Source organism: Capronia epimyces (assembly GCF_000585565.1).
Source record: "Capronia epimyces CBS 606.96 chromosome Unknown aczIQ-supercont1.7, whole genome shotgun sequence".
NCBI lineage: Eukaryota > Fungi > Ascomycota > Eurotiomycetes > Chaetothyriales > Herpotrichiellaceae > Capronia > Capronia epimyces.
In genome coordinates, this window is record NW_006912910.1 from 1,352,671 (window position 1) to 1,369,987 (window position 17,317).

Consider the following 17,317-nt stretch of genomic DNA (forward strand, 5'->3'; position numbering starts at 1 on the left):
CGAGACAACGAGAAGTATGACAAGTAGTAGGAAGGCTTGAGCCTCCATGACATTAGCCCTGTGTGAATGTCAATCTAGCTACAATGCAATGCATTGACATGTCTGCAGCCAGCACCAGACGGATGCTTTTGAACCCCCAGTTCCAGCTCTCTTCTTCTGGTGGACTAGCCCGTGAAGCACCCGGATGATATGATCGCTCAGTTACTTCTCGCCGGTCTCCAGGGACTCGTTCTCCATGCCATCTTCGATCTTGACAAACTTGCTGTCATCGTCTTCCACACTGGACACCTCCTGCTTCCCCGTTCTCTTCTTTCCAGCGCCAACTCTCTTTCTCTTCTTTGGAGGAGGCTCTTCACCTGTGCTAGAGTTGTTGACCACCTCGTCTGCGTCTGCTGAGATCGGCTGACGTCTCTTGCTTGGTGTACCTCTTTCTGAGTCCGTCGTCGGTCCCTTCCTGCTACCGGTGAGGCCCCATTTCTTCATGATGCCCCAATGTTTGTGGTAGCTAGTGAGACAAGGTTAGAATTGACTGGCCCACAGCGGCATAATGTAGAATATATCGGCGTCATGGTAGGTTGACAAACATGGAGGGAGCAGCTTACCACGCATTCCCACTCTTTGCACCAATCTCTTTGGCGACCTCTTCAAAGTTCGGCTTGAGTTTCTCAGGCGAGTGTTTGATGCAAGTCATGATAAATTTGAAGTCGTCGATTTCAGTCTTAATAGGAGCCATTATGCTCAGGTCGGTGAGAGAAGAGGTCCGTGTCGGAGGTCGCTGGTGTATTGTCTGGAGTTGATGAAGATGATCAACACGAAGGAGAGAGAGAATTATGATGAGGAGTGTTGAAGAGAAAACATGAGTAGACCAAGAGGGGTTTAAATACTACTCCGGGTGAAGGAGGGACCTGTGTTGAAACATGTGCGCTTGGCTTTTGCGAGACAAACGAGTCAAACGGAAGAAAGATTCAGCAAAGGAATCTTCAGAAGAGTCAACGCCCCTTGAATTTGCTGTCCTGCAATTAAATCATTTGGAGGCTGAGGGAAATCAAATTACTCTTCTGAGATGCAGAATTTCTAGAGTATTGCCCTTTTGCTCAACTTCTCCCATCGCATAGTATCGTGTCGCCCACAGCACAGAGCAGGCGAGAGTCGTCTCCTTCAAAGAGTCCAAAAGCCCGCATATCAATCCCAGAGTTGAGTGGACTTGGTATCCAAGCCGATGAGCCGGCGATCCACCATCAGAAGTGGCCATCCCTGGAAAGACGATTGAAACTCTGGCTCATGCATCCTCATCGTTGTCTTCGGCCTTGATGGCAGAGTCGGCTTCGTCGTCGATCTCGTCATCGGCTTGATTGCCTTCCTCTTCTTCTTTGATGAGCGGTTCGTCGAAGGCTTGATCTTCTTTGCTGACTTTCGGAGCGATTTTCTTGCCTCCCTTCTTCGGGCCTCCGGTAGCAGTAGTGCCATTCCCTGCTGCAGACTTTGCCTTCGCTCCTTTCACCTTAGGCTTCTTCTCATCAGCAGCATCATTTTCTTCGCCATCGACAGCAGCAGCCGCCTTTGTCTTTCCGCCTTTACCCTTAGCCTTCTTCTTGGATGGCTCTTCCGACTGTCCTTCACCGCTGTCCTCGCCTTCTATCTCGTCTTTCTTAGAAGTCGCCTTACGCTTAGTGCTGGCAGTGGTCTTTGTCTTGGGAGAGGCAGTGGCGGTGTCTTTGTTAGCCCATGCTGCACCTTCGCTCTCGAACTGCTTCATAATGTTGCGGAACTTGTTGCTACACATGTGGATTAGTATATTTGGCTGAATGTTAGATGCATGAAATACCACGATCTCAGAGATGTTAGGTAGAAGCCAGATCACTGCAGTGAGTCGATCGATCTGGACGATCGAAGATGTGTGAATAACTGATGGGGAGATATGCCATAATGGGCACGGCAGATGAATGACTTACGCTGCACCGCCTGCGCTCATGTTCAGGTCTTTGGCGAGGGTATCGAAGTTGACAGCTAGCTTTTCTTTGCCATGCTTGATACAAGCAGCCAGAAACGTGTCGTTAGACATAACAGCCTTTCCTCCATCGGCTTTAGGAGGCATTTTGAATTGGTGAATGTTGTTTACTGTGGTTGGACGTGTGGTCGACTTTGTGGTGGATGTGACGCTGAGTCGATCTATGATGACCTCTGTAAGTGAACTGATCCAGTCAGTAAACACAGACGTCCAGACACCAGAAGGAATGAGAACATACAACTGAACTCCAGAGCCCTTGGAGTATGTGAGAAGGACAAGGAAGGGGATGGGAGTAGGTGTGATGGTGAAAGGGAGAGGTGGAAGAAGAATGTTGAGAAGAAATGAGATGGCCGGCTTATGTAGGCAGCTGGCTGACATGATAACATGGGCAGGAAGGCGGTGAATCCATGCATTCGCCAAGTAAGTGACAGTGACGCGAGGGAGAATGCACAAACACAAGAGGCCACTGTTCATTGCAGACCATCAGGAACCCAGGAAGCTTCAACGCCACCAGCGTAAAGAGATGTCTCCCAAACGTGCTCGACCTGCGACAACGATGGTGACAGCGGCCGCCCCCACCAGCGACATTGTTGTCATCATCGTCACCGCCCTTCTCATGCCTGGGCAGGGGACAATGCGGGAGACTTGTGTTGAGATAGATAAAGGACAGTTAAATACCTGTATGAATGGATGGCGGGCTCAGCCTTACAGAGTTTGGACTCGTACACCTGGCAAAAAGGAAGCCAGAAGATCATAGTAAGATATTTTATATGTTTCTTAAGAGACAAATGTCTTAGTTTTTCGCAGGTAATTTCTGTCGCAGCCCTTGTTTTTGCCTTTGTCTTTATCGTTGCTGTGGTTGTTGGGAGCCATGTTGATTGTGAATCGGTGGTTGTTAGCGGTAGGAAGGCTGTAGTCTACTCAACGATTGAGAATGATGCCTGGGTAGAATGTAAAGTACCAAGTAGGTATCAAACACTGAAGATACCATATATATAGTGAACGACCTTGACCTTGGCAGCTGTTACTAACTGGGTCGACGTCAATGATGTCGTGCCTTGTGAATAGAGGGAGGTATTGATGTCTTCTTGGTGCCAGCCAGCATCAACCATGGTAACCAGGCTTTGTTGGAGATTGAGCGCAGCGCACGTTTTAAACACTCAACATCATTGCACCATTCACCGACATACCATGAGAATACCTGATTACCTCTTGAAAGAGGTGGGCTTCGTCACAGCCCCAAGAGACTGAAGCTAGCGGTCGCCATGATCCATCAGAACTGCTCACCTACTCTTGGACCTGCTCATTGGTATCTATAAAGGCATGTATGGGCTTCAGCCAGGAGGCCAGATGTGCCCTGGCAGAATCAGAAGCAGGCAGGCCGCCGTGCGAGATTACGAATGTCCTCTGCGGGCATTTGGGGTTGTGGAATTTCTCCCACAGTTTCTCCGCAATCCTGGCAAGGGACTGAGCCACTGACTTCTGGGGTGATAGCGACATTGCGGCCAGAAGGGTTAGACGTCGTGAGGATCGGTCCCTTCGAGACTCCAGGATCATTCTACATCTCACCAAGTTCCCTAGTCACTACAGCAACGTCAACTGATGGGTTTCGCGGCTTGAGAAAGTCCTGAGCCCAGGCCCAGGGCACGGGAAGCAGCGGTCTGAGAGAAACAAGGGTTACTGTCACTACGCAAGGTTCAAAGGTTCTAGCCATGACAGAAGAATGGCCAAGTCTATGTGTAGGTGGTGGTCACATGGATCATCAGCCTCGTGGGCCTGGTGCATGAGAAATGCAAACGATCACCTTCCACCTGGCCGGGCCACATATCAAGTCGGAAGGGTCAGAGGTGGTCTGACTCGAAGGTTTCGTGGGGGACAGGGAGGGCTCTGCAGCTCGTGTGTGGCGAGGGAGATGGGTGCGCACTGCGCAGTGAGCCTGGGATGATGGTTCCGAAGGCCTGGATCATGCATGCGTGGCAGACCTTGCTTTCCACGTGGCTATTTTGATTCGGCAACCCCCGATCGGATGGTTTGCAGCTGGCCATGTGGGGAATGGCGAATCTTAGGTGCAGCAACCTGACAATCCCCAGAATGACAATTGACAGGGCAGGGCAGACAGGGCAGCAGGGCTGGGCCTATCTTGCCAACAACCCGCGCTGCGTCAGAAGAACTAATGCGAGGCGTCTGCTGCAGACCATGCTTGCAGAAGCCACGACGAGGCCTCCTAAGCCCGCGGGAGGATGACAACGGGCGACGGATGACGGATGACGGGATGACGGTACTAGAGGTCCAACAGAGTCTGGGCCTAGGCCTTAAGCCTTGGCCTTGGGAAGCCTGGCATTAGAGCAGTGCTGCCTCGCCCCTTCTTAGGCTAGATGGCTAGAGGCCTTAGGGCTCAGGAGGCTAGGGGCTAGGGGTCAAGGCGCTCCTAAGGCTAAGGCTTATAGGGGCTTAGGGGCTGAGGAGGCACCTTAGGAGGCACCTTAGGAGGCGCCTTAGGCTTACAGAGCCCTCTAGCCTCCAGGAGCCTGTCAGCCTGCTCCACCGGGCCAACATTGTTCCGATTCCGATTGGCAACCTCGGCTGAGGCTGGCCTCCCTGATCCAGTCGTGTGCATGAAATCCCGTTCTCAGCTTCGGTCCTTGCCAAACCCAAACTCGTGGCTCCTGTCCTGACCCAGGGCAATGGAACGCCAGCAGACACGTGGTGCCCAAGGGTCCCGCAGAGGCGACACTGGACGCTGGACACTGGACGCTGGACACTGGACAGCCCGCACAAAATCGCTCGCTCTCTCGCTCTCTCACTCGTGAGAGCCAGCAATAGCATAGGGCCCCTGAGCCCAGAGTCACGGCATCAAGCTCGCACCAAGTGTGGTTGAATAGTTTGGATATCCTGCAATTGCGGCATATCTGTTCGAAATAGTGTACAAGTCCTGCATCGCTCATCTCTGCGGCTTTTCGCACCCAACCTCGCCCATAAGTGGTACTAGGAGGACATGTAATGGCTGCCATCCCAGAGCTTAGGTACCACGCGAGCTGATGAACCACCGAGGTACATATACAAGGCATCTCACGTATTTTGTTCCGCAGAAAGGCGAGACAGCTAACTGAAAATCCAGGTCAATGCAGAGGTTACCGTAGTGCAGGTCACGATCAAGTTCTTCCTTCCCACACACTTTCTCTTGCTCTCTCTCTCTCACTCTCTCTCACACACACACGCGCGCACACACACACACGCGCGTGCACACACACACACGCAAACACCCACATTGCGCCATGTCCCTGCCGCCGTTTGACTTATGCCGCTAGAACGCAGATATAAAGAAAACTGCTCACTGAAAGAGCTTGTACTGTCGCTGCGTCAAGGAGATGGAAATAAAAAAGCACAGAAAGGTGTATGTAGGAGCTTCAATACAAGTCTTCGGCACCCCCCAAACTGTATGTGCAACTTGGAACCTCTCCACGATATCTGTACACAAGGGCGCATTGCTGGAAGTCGCGCCCGAGAAGATGTCGTGCAAACCAACGCCTGTTAGGGTGGTAGGTTGAATTCAGTAAAAGAGGCTTTTCGGACGACGATCGTAATCATTAATGTATCATTAGGTTGTTCCTGGACTGGTTCCTGTAGTAGTCGAACTTTCGCCACCATGGCATCCTTTTTCATGTCTTTTCATGTTGCTTCTCACGCTGAAGTATTTCCCGCACCCAGCGTGCTTGCACTTGTAAGGTTTCTCGCCGGTATGGGAGTAGGTGTGAATTTTCAATGAGCTAGGCCTGGAAAATGGCTTGTTACACGTGGGACATATGTAACGCTCTTGTGTCTGAGGATATGCCGGCGGGTTTGCCGGAGGATAATAGTGATGATGCTGCCATGGAGGGGCTATATGAGGATCGATTGGGGGCAGTGCGGGACCTGCAACCGGCCCTGGAAAGTTGGTCGGTAGGGGACGTTGCTGAGGTAGTCCGTTGTATATAGGCACTTCTGCCGGATTGTCGCCGTAAGGCGCCGGGGGAGGCCTTGGAGGGTGGTCTTGTTGCATCATATCGGGATGGGCCCTCGGAGGATGCACTGAAGACCATTGATTCACATCGGCTATAGCGGGATAGGGCGGGCCGGATTCTGTGATGGGAGGATACGCCGAGGGCCGCTGTGCGTAAAGTTCCGGATTTGTGCTTGCAGATCCGGAATGATAGTAACTGCTGCGGCCGGGGGCGGCGCTGGGCGAGAGGTTGGCTGGCGACGGCCGCGGAAAATCGAAACTCGAGGCTGGTGGCAGTTCTGGCGTCGGGGGCGGACCATGTCGAGGGCTGCCAGAAAACTTTAACCGATCAGGGCTTGTGGTATGTCCCTGTGAGCCGCTGGATATTCTTCTTGGAATCTCAAATACCGGTGAGGGGTCTTTTCCTGCTGTCTGTCAGTACCGGGACCTCGAATGTTTCCAATGCCGTCTATGGCGGTAGACAAGCCCACCTTTCTCGGACTGTTCGGTGACCGCTTCTATGAGACTGGAAATTGAAGGTAGTGACGGTCTCATTTGATTCGCCTGCTCCATCGCAACTGCGGCGAGGAGGATTGTCGACGAGGGTAAAGGACTGTGCAAATCTCGAACCGGATGATAGTTTGGAGGCAGCGCCAATGCCATAGCCCAGACAGAACGGCGTCAGATGGACTACTGCATTACGCACCAGAGAGTCCTTGTTTGAGGTGAAGTATGAGGAAGCTGCGAGGACTTCTCGTCTCCTGCCAACGAGAAACCGACCAGATACTGTTCTCCGGGTCGCTCCAAGGCCGGCGACGGGGCAGGGGAGGGTTATGGGTTGAGGGTAGGAGGCTTCTTGCAAGAGCATGTACCGCTAGAGGAAGTGTCAAACGATGCTTCCCGTAGGATCGAATAGCAACAGCCCCAAGGATCTACAGTATAATGGTCTGCCCAAAAGGGGAGGAGGGGTTTATAGTAGAATATCGAGGTGAGTGTATCTGCCGGCGGGGAAAATAAAAAGATGGAAGAAGATGTAGTTTGCTGAGGACGCTAGGAGAGGCCGGGTTGGTGGAAACCAGGGTTGTGACGTTGCAAGGAGTTGTAGCAGGCTCAGTAAAGAGTGCCGGGTCGCGGCTGTCTGACGGTGGATTTGACGATTTGCTCGGTGAAGATAATCCTCTCAGTGACAGGTTACTTGGGTCGGAGAGGGCCACCGTGCGCAGGGCGCTTCCGTAACCGAGCAGTGGAAAGAACGTCAAGGATCGTCGACAACAAGTCGGGGGAGACTCTGTTAGGGGCCAAGGCCCGGCTGACGGCGGGCTCGACTACTCTAGTTCGCTTTTCACGAGGAGGGCCAAAAGGACTGTCGTCAACTGGTGCCTGGTTGGCGATGGCAAAGGCGTGACGATTTGCAGGGCTTGGTGGAAGATCAAAAGTGGGCGGGAGATGAGTTTAAAGGCAGCATCCGGCCGCTGGGCGATGATAGAGTCTGGTAGTTAGAGAGGCCCTTAGTTCTTCGCCAGCAGGACGTAGGCGCATTCTGGGTGGGTATGTTTGGCGCAGTCGTTACCGTCTACCGTTCTGGTTCTGGCTTGCCTACTTAAGTCATTATTAGTAACAGCGGCGAATGCTCAGTGCCTAAGATGTCCCGGTCGGTGGGTTGCCGAATGTGTGGATGTGCGTGGTGCGTGGTGTTAGAGGTCGCAGTGTGTTTTGCAAGGGTGGTGCGTGCAGGAAGGGGAGGGGTCCGGGATCGAATCGGAAAGGTGCCCAAGACGGCTAGGGTTGCGGCACCACGAGACGGATTCGAAGCTAGGACCCTGGCCAGGGAAAATCCTGCCAGGCTGTCAGGGGTGGAAGGAGAGAGAGGAGGAGGAGGAGGAGGAGGAGGAGAACTATTCCGCCGCACCGCCTGCACAGGGACATACCACGAGCCTGGCAGCCTCGGCCCCTTGACCACAAAACCCGATATCTCCAACATGAAAGGAAAGCCAGACCAGGATCCCGACCTTTTTTCGCCTACCTAGGTATGTGTCGTCTGCTGGTAATCGACGTAGGCTCGAGCGATGGATTGACAGGGGCCCGCGGTGGGAGGCTGCAACGCTTGGCGGACCCTTGGTGCAAAACATCCACGTAGCAGGACGGACAACCAGGGAAACGCCAGCGGCGGGGGTTCCTTGGTGACTGGTGGCCGGTGGCCGGTGACCGGATGGCAATCTTCCACCAGCAACTGTGTGAAAGGTGCTGACAAGGACCGCAGAGGGGTGAGGACACACCCAGAATGGGATCCGAAGATTTTGCGCCAGAGAGATTTAGCCAGCGGACCACCGGCCCACTGGGGGGTTTGAATGGAGTGCGTTTAGTCTCTTGACGATGACATCCGGTGGACAGTAAACGGATGGAATGTATAGTCGAGGAAGAAGTGTGCGAGAGTGGAACGTCACAGCGAGCTCGAGAGATATGGGCAGCAAGGCCCCAAAATAACGCCCTCGTGCCATTTGCGTGCCACCAGGCTGCTGGCAACTGACTAAGTGGCCACACTGAGTACAATGGAGAGGTCCAGACGATGCGGCTGCGACTGCTGTCCAGAGTAGTGGTAGTGGTAGTGGTATGGGCAGGGGTCAAAGAGGTCTGAACCCTGGCATGAGGAAAGGGATGAAGTCTAAGGTAAGCATTAGCCGGGCTGCCGAAGCGCGATCAGCGATCAGGCGGCAATCGTAGGTCAATCATGGGCAACGGATGCATGGGTGATGGCTATGGGCGTGGCTAGTGGCCAATAGGCAGCAGACGAAGGAACCTTAAACCACTGTAGGCCCAGTGTAGGGAGCCTACCTTAGGGATCTTAGGGGGGCTAAGGCTGCCCCTAGTCCCTAACAGGCCGCTAAGGTTAGCCCCCCAGGCTCCAGGGCCCAGGGCACAGGCCCTAAGGTACGGAGTACATACTACCTACCTACCTAGGGACATTATTAGGTAGACAAGGTGACCGTACACCGTACTATCGTAGGTAGTACATTCTTGCCAGGTACCTACCAGGTAGGTCTATACGCACTGCAAGACACCCTACGAGGTGCGTCTGCGACGGTCAGGGTGCTCCGTACTCTAACCTACCTGAAGTACAGTGGGCACTGTAAACTTCGTCTGTCTTTCTATGTGACTTCTTCGGGCCGGGCGGAGGGGCAGTCTTGATGACCAGCCCTTAATCATGCACGCAATTTCTGCCCGAGCTTACTGTAATTCGGATAGCATTCAAGTCTTGGGCCAGTTTGCCAGTTTCGCCCCGCCTCGCTTGCCTGCCTAGGACCTGAGGGGCACTGGCGGTAATCCGTGCCATGCCTAAACGCGGCACCTAGATCTATCGGCAATTCGCACCAGTTTTTGTTCCTCGCCCACGTTTCAATCTACCTAAGGTCGCTAATGTCCCTGTATCGTCTGGCGTTTGATTGCAACGAGCGATCGTCGTGTCCAAGCAGCACATTGGGAGAGCGGGCAGGTCTCTGCAAGCAAGTGTACGAGTGGGTACAGCAGCAGAGCAGCCGTATCCGTACCGTAGCTTTTTAGCCTTTAGCCCGTGGCCTGCCCTTTGTAGCCACTGCCTGAGCGTTACTACTAGGTAGGTAGCTATAGCTACCTAGGTACCTAAGGTACCTAGAGTCCTAGACCATTAATTGGTGCTCCCCGTAGTACGTACATGTTGGTGCATGTAGTGAGAAACGTGATCACTCGCTAAGGCTTGGTCGCTTCTGCAAGGGCCCAATGAGCGGCCGTCGGAGATTATGCGCAGGAAGATTCCAGGAAGGAACTCGCTTACCGCCATGCTGAGCGATCTCACCCAGCGGTGGAATGCCACTCACCCCCTAGTCAGTAGTTCACTTCCAACCTGCCACTCCATACCCCTGTGCAGCTGCCTTGGATGTGTGGGACTCTCGCATCGTCTAGCCCTCAAATGTACGTGTACTCTCGGCTCTGTGGCAGCAAAACATGAGCCAGATCGAGGCCAAGTTTCGGTATCCAGTGCACTACTACGAATTACTGTCTCAGGCAGACGTCGCGACTCCTACATCAGTGTGCGTCAGAAGCGGGACGGAGCCACCAGACCTGGGCGTTGTTGTTTGGTGGTCATGTCCTTTGAGATACCGTCCGGCGTCCGCCCCTCCCCCCCTGTTCACGATGTCGGTCTCCAGAGTCCACACTATCCTCGACACCCCTGCTGGTTCCGAAGCAACGGCGCCAAATTTCCTCATCAACGCCAGGGTCGTACTTCCTCAAGATCCCGGCCGACGCCAGCCACGCATGTCGTGTCGATCGTGTTGCACATGGTCTGTTTGATCACCTTCCCCCGCCTAGCCGCTCGTTAGTCCTTGTGATTTTCCATGTGGCACCGACGCTGACCTTCCTGATTAAGGCCATGGCTAGTCCTGGATCTACTTTCCCTGACGATTTCCCGCTACGAAGTCCCGCCGACTGCTTGATCACTACACATAGCTAAACATGCTGAAAAGCGAAATGAAAAGGTGCACGCGGTTCAGTCCGCCTTTACACTGGTGGTTTGATGTTTTGGTAGTTGCTACACTGGCTACAAAATAATGCTCTGAGTATTTACTCCGTACTACGGAGTACTCTGTACACACACCCCCGACACCGTCGACCCCGGAGCAGTGCACAGCTGCAGTGCACAGCTGCAGCCAGCGCCAGTGCCAGTGCCACGGCCGGTTCATCCATTTTCGGCCAGGGATCTGTTCTGGGCATAATATGGATCATTCCGGAAGAGAAGACGTGAGCCTGGCCACATGGGCGCTGGCCACATGGGAGCTGGCCCCATAACGTCGTAGTCACTAAGGCATGTCCAGAGCACCACCAATATTGACCATCACGAGGCGACTGCATCAACGGATACCTAGATCGCTGGAGCCCCTCACTATCGAACCTTCTTTTCGGAATTAGCTTCTGCGTGGCTCCGGAGGAACCAGAGAGTTGGGATGACTTTTGCGGCTGAACCGCGTACTCGAAGTACAACTCGAGCTACTTGGATGGAACGAACCCACTTGGGCCGACCCAACACTCAGGTAACATGGCGCCGAACTCAGAACTGTTCCGCAGTTGGACACCCGTCCTGAGCAGCTGTTGTTCTCTAGGTGCATATTCTTGACGGCGTCCGGTTGGCCCTCTTCAATCTTCCGTGTCCCGTCTCTTGGAACGGGCTGCATAGAGCAGTTGTTGGTCAATGGCGGTAATGGTTCCTTTCTCTATGCCCTAAAGGAGGGAAGGTTCAACTTGACAGATGTCAATAGTTGGCCGCCACCTGGCAGGCTGGCCTAGCCCAACAGACATCCCACCTCTTTTAGGCTTGAATCCTTCCCCAAATCTCGATGAGCCACGTGGTGCAATGCACTACTTGTTCGGGTATGCTAACCAGCGCCATGCAGCCGATTCCGGTTGCTGTCCTGGGAAATTTTCCCTGTCGATAACCCAGCATCTTGCTGCCACGCTCTTTATGAACATACCAATTGCTGGCAGTCCAAGGGATGTACGGAGTACAACCAAAGCTAAGGTTTTTTTCCAGGGCAGCAGATGCCTCTGCTGTGCTCGCATGCCAGCCATAAAATGTCTGGAACTTGCTTGTACCGCTTTGGCGTTCTCTTGCGGCGTGCTCAGGGCCTGAGGCGGCCCACCAACTCCGATTGCGTGTACACTGTACAGTGAGGTCCCCACCAGGGGGAATAAAAGTTCAGCCGATATTCTAGTGTCCACTGTCCAGTGTCCGATCTCGCGGGCGCTGGGACTCCGTCGAGGGCAGATAGCCTACTCAACAAGCCACATGAGACACGGCACCTCGCGGTGTCAGAAAATGCTGGTCTACATGACGGCCTTCTCTAGCGGACTTGCACCACTACTGACTCAGGATGATTAAAAGGACGGAGAAAGGCCTCGGAACAGCCCGGTGATCTCCCGAACTGATAGCCGGCACGTTCCAACTTGCCTGTGAGCACAAAGCAGGTATGCACATACTGGTACTCCGTTCTCCGTACACATCCCAGACGGGGAGGTTGAGCAACAGATGGAACCCGTGTTGGTGGAAGAAGCCGATTACGGAGTACTCTACGCATTTCCGGTGAAGGGCCACTCTTCGGTCCCGTGGAGTTTGTACAGGCCCGAGGCGGCTCACCACGACAACATTATCAAGACCCAGAGATGCCCCACCATGCGCACTGGGCAGGGGGCAGACTCTTCTTGAAGCGAGCTGGCTGGCGGGCTGGCGGGGCAAGCTATCAAGTTATCTGCAGGTGGATGGATTCGGGATGCCATCTAGCCATCTCACAACACGAAGAGCCACGGCGGTGCTGGTGTACGACTGTGTTTGCACTGACCTTGTCGTATGCCGGTGGGAGAGCGAGACTTTCAAGCGCATATCGGTATGGTATGTATTCCCACGGACGGGGCAGTCACGCACCAAGAATGCTGAATGGAGCCCAGATGCGGGCACACAGGCACGGGCCTGCAGATGATGTCTCTCTTACAGGAAGCGAGCAGTCCCATAGAAAGGCTCATCGATTAGGTAGCATTTACTCTGTACAGGACACCGTACGGATACATCCCACGGCATCCCTCGAGATGTGTTCTTAGTGGCGGCGGTACCCTCACGGACTCTCCGCTCGGAGTCAGACGGCCTCCTGAATGTTCAGCTCTCGGGCATGCTCGATCGACGCACCTCGTACTCGCCTACCAGTGTTTCCACACCACCCAGAACCAACCTCGCAGCGAAGTGCGCCTCGGCACTTCTCTGGCTGGTTACATCCTGAATCTAGGACTTGCACTAACAGGAGGCCGTTCTGGGTCTCTGCTACATGCTGCTAGCCTGCTGCCACCTTCTCTTTCGGCCTCGACTGGGCCATCAAGCCTGTTCCCCGCCGATTCTTCCACGTGGCCGCCATCCCAGCACATCATCCCAGTCTCAAGGACTAAAGCTTGCCGGGGTCGCCCAGCACGCGCCGCACATCATCCAACAGCGGCGTGATCCACCCTCCTCCGACGTTGTCTCAGCAGCACTGCATGTTCCATCCCGTAGTGCACCACCTTCCTTCCAATCTCGAGTGACAGTGACCCTGTGCATCATGCTGTACGGATACAGTATGGAGTATGTGTAGGTAGCTATGTAGGTTACCGCACGATACGCTAGCCGAGCCTAGCCACGGGGATGAAAGCGCGCAAATTCTAGGTTATTTAATAATATCATCTATATTACTAGTATATGCAGGATGTCCCATTCCTGGTGTTCCCTTCTTACGGCCGAGTCACCACCTAGACTGATCCTTTGCGCTTCCTTTGCGATTTAGCCGATGCTTCCAGACCTTCCATGACTGGAAGTTGGCATCAAGTGCCCAGTACGTACAGCAGTCACAGCTGAAGGCGGGTAATATGTTCCAATATAGTATCGCTTCAGCCATTCCCCCTTCTCGCCTTTCGTCGGTCCTTCTCGGTTAGGGCAGCAAGCCCACCTTAGGCGGGATCTGCACAATCGTGAGCAGGTTACAGTACAAGCAGAACGTGCCTGGAATTGGAGATGGGCAGCTTGGGTCATGTTTGACGTACTTAGTGCAGGAGCAAGCTACATATACTTTAGATGAGACGAATAGCCATCCTCTCAGAGTTTGAGTCAAGAGGTAGCCCAAGGTCAAACATACCTAACTAGTTTATCCGTACGGATATTCCATACTCTGTAGTGGTTGGCTCTCGTTCCGGCCACAGACCGATCCTCCAACGGCATTCTCCTTCGCTAGTCTTCTGCACTGATAGCTTAATGTTTACCTTGTGTCGCCAATCTCTTGTTCATCAGAAGTATTGATTAACCCCACGAAGAAAAGACAGCACGTGACAAGCCTGACCTTTCAATGAGCTTCTGCATCTGTGACTCCATGATAAGCAAGAGTGAATGCATCAATTCTATTCTCCCTTGTCACACCCTCTGTGTCTCGCCGTTTATAGCTGACAGACTCCATGCTCTGCACAGACCGTGACAGTCACGGACGTCGTGCGCCTTGTACACATAGCGGGAGTTGGTCCAAACCAGTAGTGAAGGTACTAACCATGGTCGACAGACGAAGACGGTAGGCTAAATCTCGGGCTTCTGGAATTGTGGGACTTTGGAGGCATCAGAATGCCAAAAGATCTGTACGGAGTACCTGCAACCGGTCACGAACAATCATTGCTCACCCTTCACTGCAATCTGACTATAGGCTGCATCACGTGACTATGCCCAGAGTCACGTGGTACTGCGCCAGACATCTGTTTCAGGCGCAGGTACTGTGTGAAGGTCAGTTCAGACTCATGCTCTCTTCTGATGACGAATTGTCTGATAGTCGAGCTAATGGTAACCGCAGGCTTTGAGTCGCCTATAGATCATCTGGCTGTGCAATGAGGCACTGCAGTACAGGAAGGGTAAGGTGGTGCAAGGCATCACGTGCTGCAACCATGGTTGTCCTAGCGACGGCTTGTCAACAGTTATTCACGGCATTACGAGCAGTCACACCCTCTGTGCAAGATAACTCCAGATTTGTATTACACCTAGTTCATGGAAACTTCCACTGCAAACTTCCTGACTAAGGGCTTTGTTCTTTGCATGTTCTGGTAATGCTATCCTGTCAATCAGAGGACCAAGCCTGACTGCGCCTACCCTATTGACTCGGACGCTCCTTCTCAGCTGGTCAAGATGGCACTCGATCTTGCCGACAATGACAAGTATGAAGTCCAAGAGATTATCGGTATACAACTATCATTTCCTCCACTAGATCACTCACTAATTGTCTCAGGCCGTGGCGCGTTTGGGATCATCCGCAAAGTCCGACGGAAACGAGACGGTCATGTAAGCCTCTGCTAGATACAAAGCGGAGTTGCTTCAACTGACGAATATCAAACAGATCCTCTGCCGCAAAGAGATCAATTACCTGAAAATGTCACAGAAGGAACGAGATCAACTGCATGCCGAATTCTCCATTCTTTCGTCCCTCAAGCATCCTAATATTGTCGGCTATTTTCATCGCGAACATCTCAAACACACCCAAGAGCTGTACCTGTATATGGAATACTGTGGTGGCGGGGATCTCGGCTGTGTCATCAAAGAGCTCAAGCGAAAGAATGAATATGCAAAGGAAGAGTTCATCTGGAGAATATTCAGTCAGCTGATAACCGCGTTGTATCGCTGCCACTATGGGGTTGACCCGCCTGAACCTGGCAGCGACTTGTCTCGACAGAAGGAAACTCGGCCTCCGCACAAATGCAACATGATACTGCACCGAGACCTCAAACCCGAGAACATATTCCTGGGCGAGGACCAGTCTGTCAAGTTGGGCGACTTTGGCTTGTCCAAATTGATGCAATCTCACGACTTTGCCTCCACCTATGTTGGCACCCCATTCTACATGTCTCCTGAGATCTGCGCTGCGGAAAAATACACTTTGTACTCCGATATATGGTCGCTAGGGTGCATCATGTACGAACTCTGCACCAAGGAACCGCCGTTCAATGCAAATTCACATCTGCAGCTGGTGCAGCGCATCAGGAAGGGAGAATTCAAGCCAATACCGAGTGTATACTCGAAAGATCTGGCAAATATCATTGCGAGCTGCCTGAAGACCAACCCTATGCATCGTCCTGACACGATCTCGCTCTTAAGGGTTCCTTACGTCTGGATTGCCAGACGGCAGCAGGAAATGGTCACCATTGGCAAAGCTCTCAAGACCCGGGAGGAAACTGCCGAATACAAATTGAAACAGGCGGAGGAAAGACTGTCGGCACTCGAAGCTGACCGCGCTGCCATGAGAGTTGAGATAGATGCTCAACTCCGTCGCGAATGGGAGGTGAAGGCACGACTGGAGATCGACCGACAAGTCCAAATGGAATTGGACAATCTGCGCAAGAAGTTTGAACACGAGGTTGATGAACGTGTTGCACGCCTATTGTCGAAGCAAACCCACAACGCGAATACGAGAGCGCTCAAAGAGATTCCAAACCCTCCTAGTTCGAGTTACAACAAGGAAAATCTTGATCCTCATTCTTCAGTCAACACGGCAGGGGAAGAAGATTTTCCTTCCACCACCGACATTACCGATTTATCTGACCTTTCGCTCAACTCTCCAGTGAGTTCGACAAGAAAGGGTGTCCCAGCAAAGAAGGCGAGAACGCCATTTGCTCGTTCCAAAACTACCATCGACTCACCGATGGACATTCACATGTCAGAACCCTCTCCCATGTCTATCTCATCTCTGGCGTTATCACCACGCAGAAATGCCGCAGCACAGGCTACGGCCAACCCCACAGTGACGGCAGCCAGCGCAAAGAATATTTTCGCTGAAGCAGCACGTCAGAAGGCTCGATGGGAGCCACAACGTGCATCCTCGTCCGACTACAGTGACAACGACGAGCTTGCCGAAGACTCAGATGACGACGGATTCCCAGCACTCCCTAGTCCCACTCGACGAAAGCCAAATGTCCTCAGCACTGATCCTTTCAAACATGCTGCACCATTACCCTTGAAGAATAGACCCAGCTTGATGAGGCAGAACACCACAGCAACAATGCAAAATTTGACCGCAAAGCCAACCTTGTTCCCCTCTAGCGCTACTGCTGCACAAGTGAGGGCTGGATTCACATCGGCAAACCTTAACAACGGCACCAATCGCCTGCCCCGAATCCTTACTGAGAGTGACTCCAAACCCACAACAGTCAAGCCTGTAAGCCCCAGTAGACGGCTTAGCAAGATTCCAAGTCGCAATGATCTAAGAGACCATATCGTTTCAGACAATGGAAGCACTAGCCCCTTGAGGCGTGTTGCAACCACTGGTGGCGGACTCCATGGCAAACTGGCAGCGAGCAAAGAGGCTGTCGCTGGCAATGGGGTAGGGGGCCGGACATTGGTAGAGCTGGCTCAAGCTCGGGCTGGTGGTCGCCCAATGAATGCCGACCTTTGCAGCAATCTCACTGCGAAAGCAAAGACAGTCACAGACCCGCGAGAGAGGGAAAAGGACCTCCCTCCGGTCCCTGTTTGGGATCCTGACGTCCTGGGGGACGACTTACCAAGTCCATTCTTAAAACGAGACATTAGGACAGTCCGAGGAATGCGATGAACCATGACAGGATAGAAAGGACGAATTGACGAGTTGATGCGTTGATGCGTTAATGTGTGCAAGTGAATATGCAGCTGACCCTGCAAGTCAGTGGCGGTGGAGCTCAACGGTCTTGAAAGGACTCCGGCATCGTGTTTGCCTTGGATATCATGGATGCACTGTCCTGAAGTCTTCTGAAGGTGGCGCCACAGCCTGTACGCATCAAGACTACCA

At 53.1% G+C, this 17,317-nt stretch overlaps 4 protein-coding genes across 4 annotated transcripts; 1 reads left to right on the forward strand and 3 right to left on the reverse strand.

The window, feature by feature from the left end:
- Window positions 1-201: 201 nt before the first annotated feature.
- A1O3_08279 (uncharacterized protein) lies at window positions 202-733 on the reverse strand (the record flags this gene model as incomplete). The annotated part of the gene is made up of 2 exons (XM_007738377.1): window positions 202-505; window positions 603-733. 2 exons carry the CDS (start codon window positions 731-733, stop codon window positions 202-204), a joined length of 435 nt encoding a protein of 144 aa, XP_007736567.1.
- A 546-nt stretch (window positions 734-1,279) lies between these two features.
- A1O3_08280 (uncharacterized protein) lies at window positions 1,280-2,095 on the reverse strand (the record flags this gene model as incomplete). The annotated part of the gene is made up of 2 exons (XM_007738378.1): window positions 1,280-1,775; window positions 1,953-2,095. 2 exons carry the CDS (start codon window positions 2,093-2,095, stop codon window positions 1,280-1,282), a joined length of 639 nt encoding a protein of 212 aa, XP_007736568.1.
- A 3,511-nt stretch (window positions 2,096-5,606) lies between these two features.
- A1O3_08281 (uncharacterized protein) lies at window positions 5,607-6,650 on the reverse strand (the record flags this gene model as incomplete). The annotated part of the gene is made up of 2 exons (XM_007738379.1): window positions 5,607-6,415; window positions 6,479-6,650. 2 exons carry the CDS (start codon window positions 6,648-6,650, stop codon window positions 5,607-5,609), a joined length of 981 nt encoding a protein of 326 aa, XP_007736569.1.
- Window positions 6,651-14,691: 8,041 nt separating this feature from the next.
- A1O3_08282 (NEK protein kinase) lies at window positions 14,692-17,104 on the forward strand (the record flags this gene model as incomplete). The annotated part of the gene is made up of 3 exons (XM_007738380.1): window positions 14,692-14,743; window positions 14,792-14,844; window positions 14,900-17,104. 3 exons carry the CDS (start codon window positions 14,692-14,694, stop codon window positions 17,102-17,104), a joined length of 2,310 nt encoding a protein of 769 aa, XP_007736570.1.
- Between the last annotated feature and the right edge of the window lie 213 nt (window positions 17,105-17,317).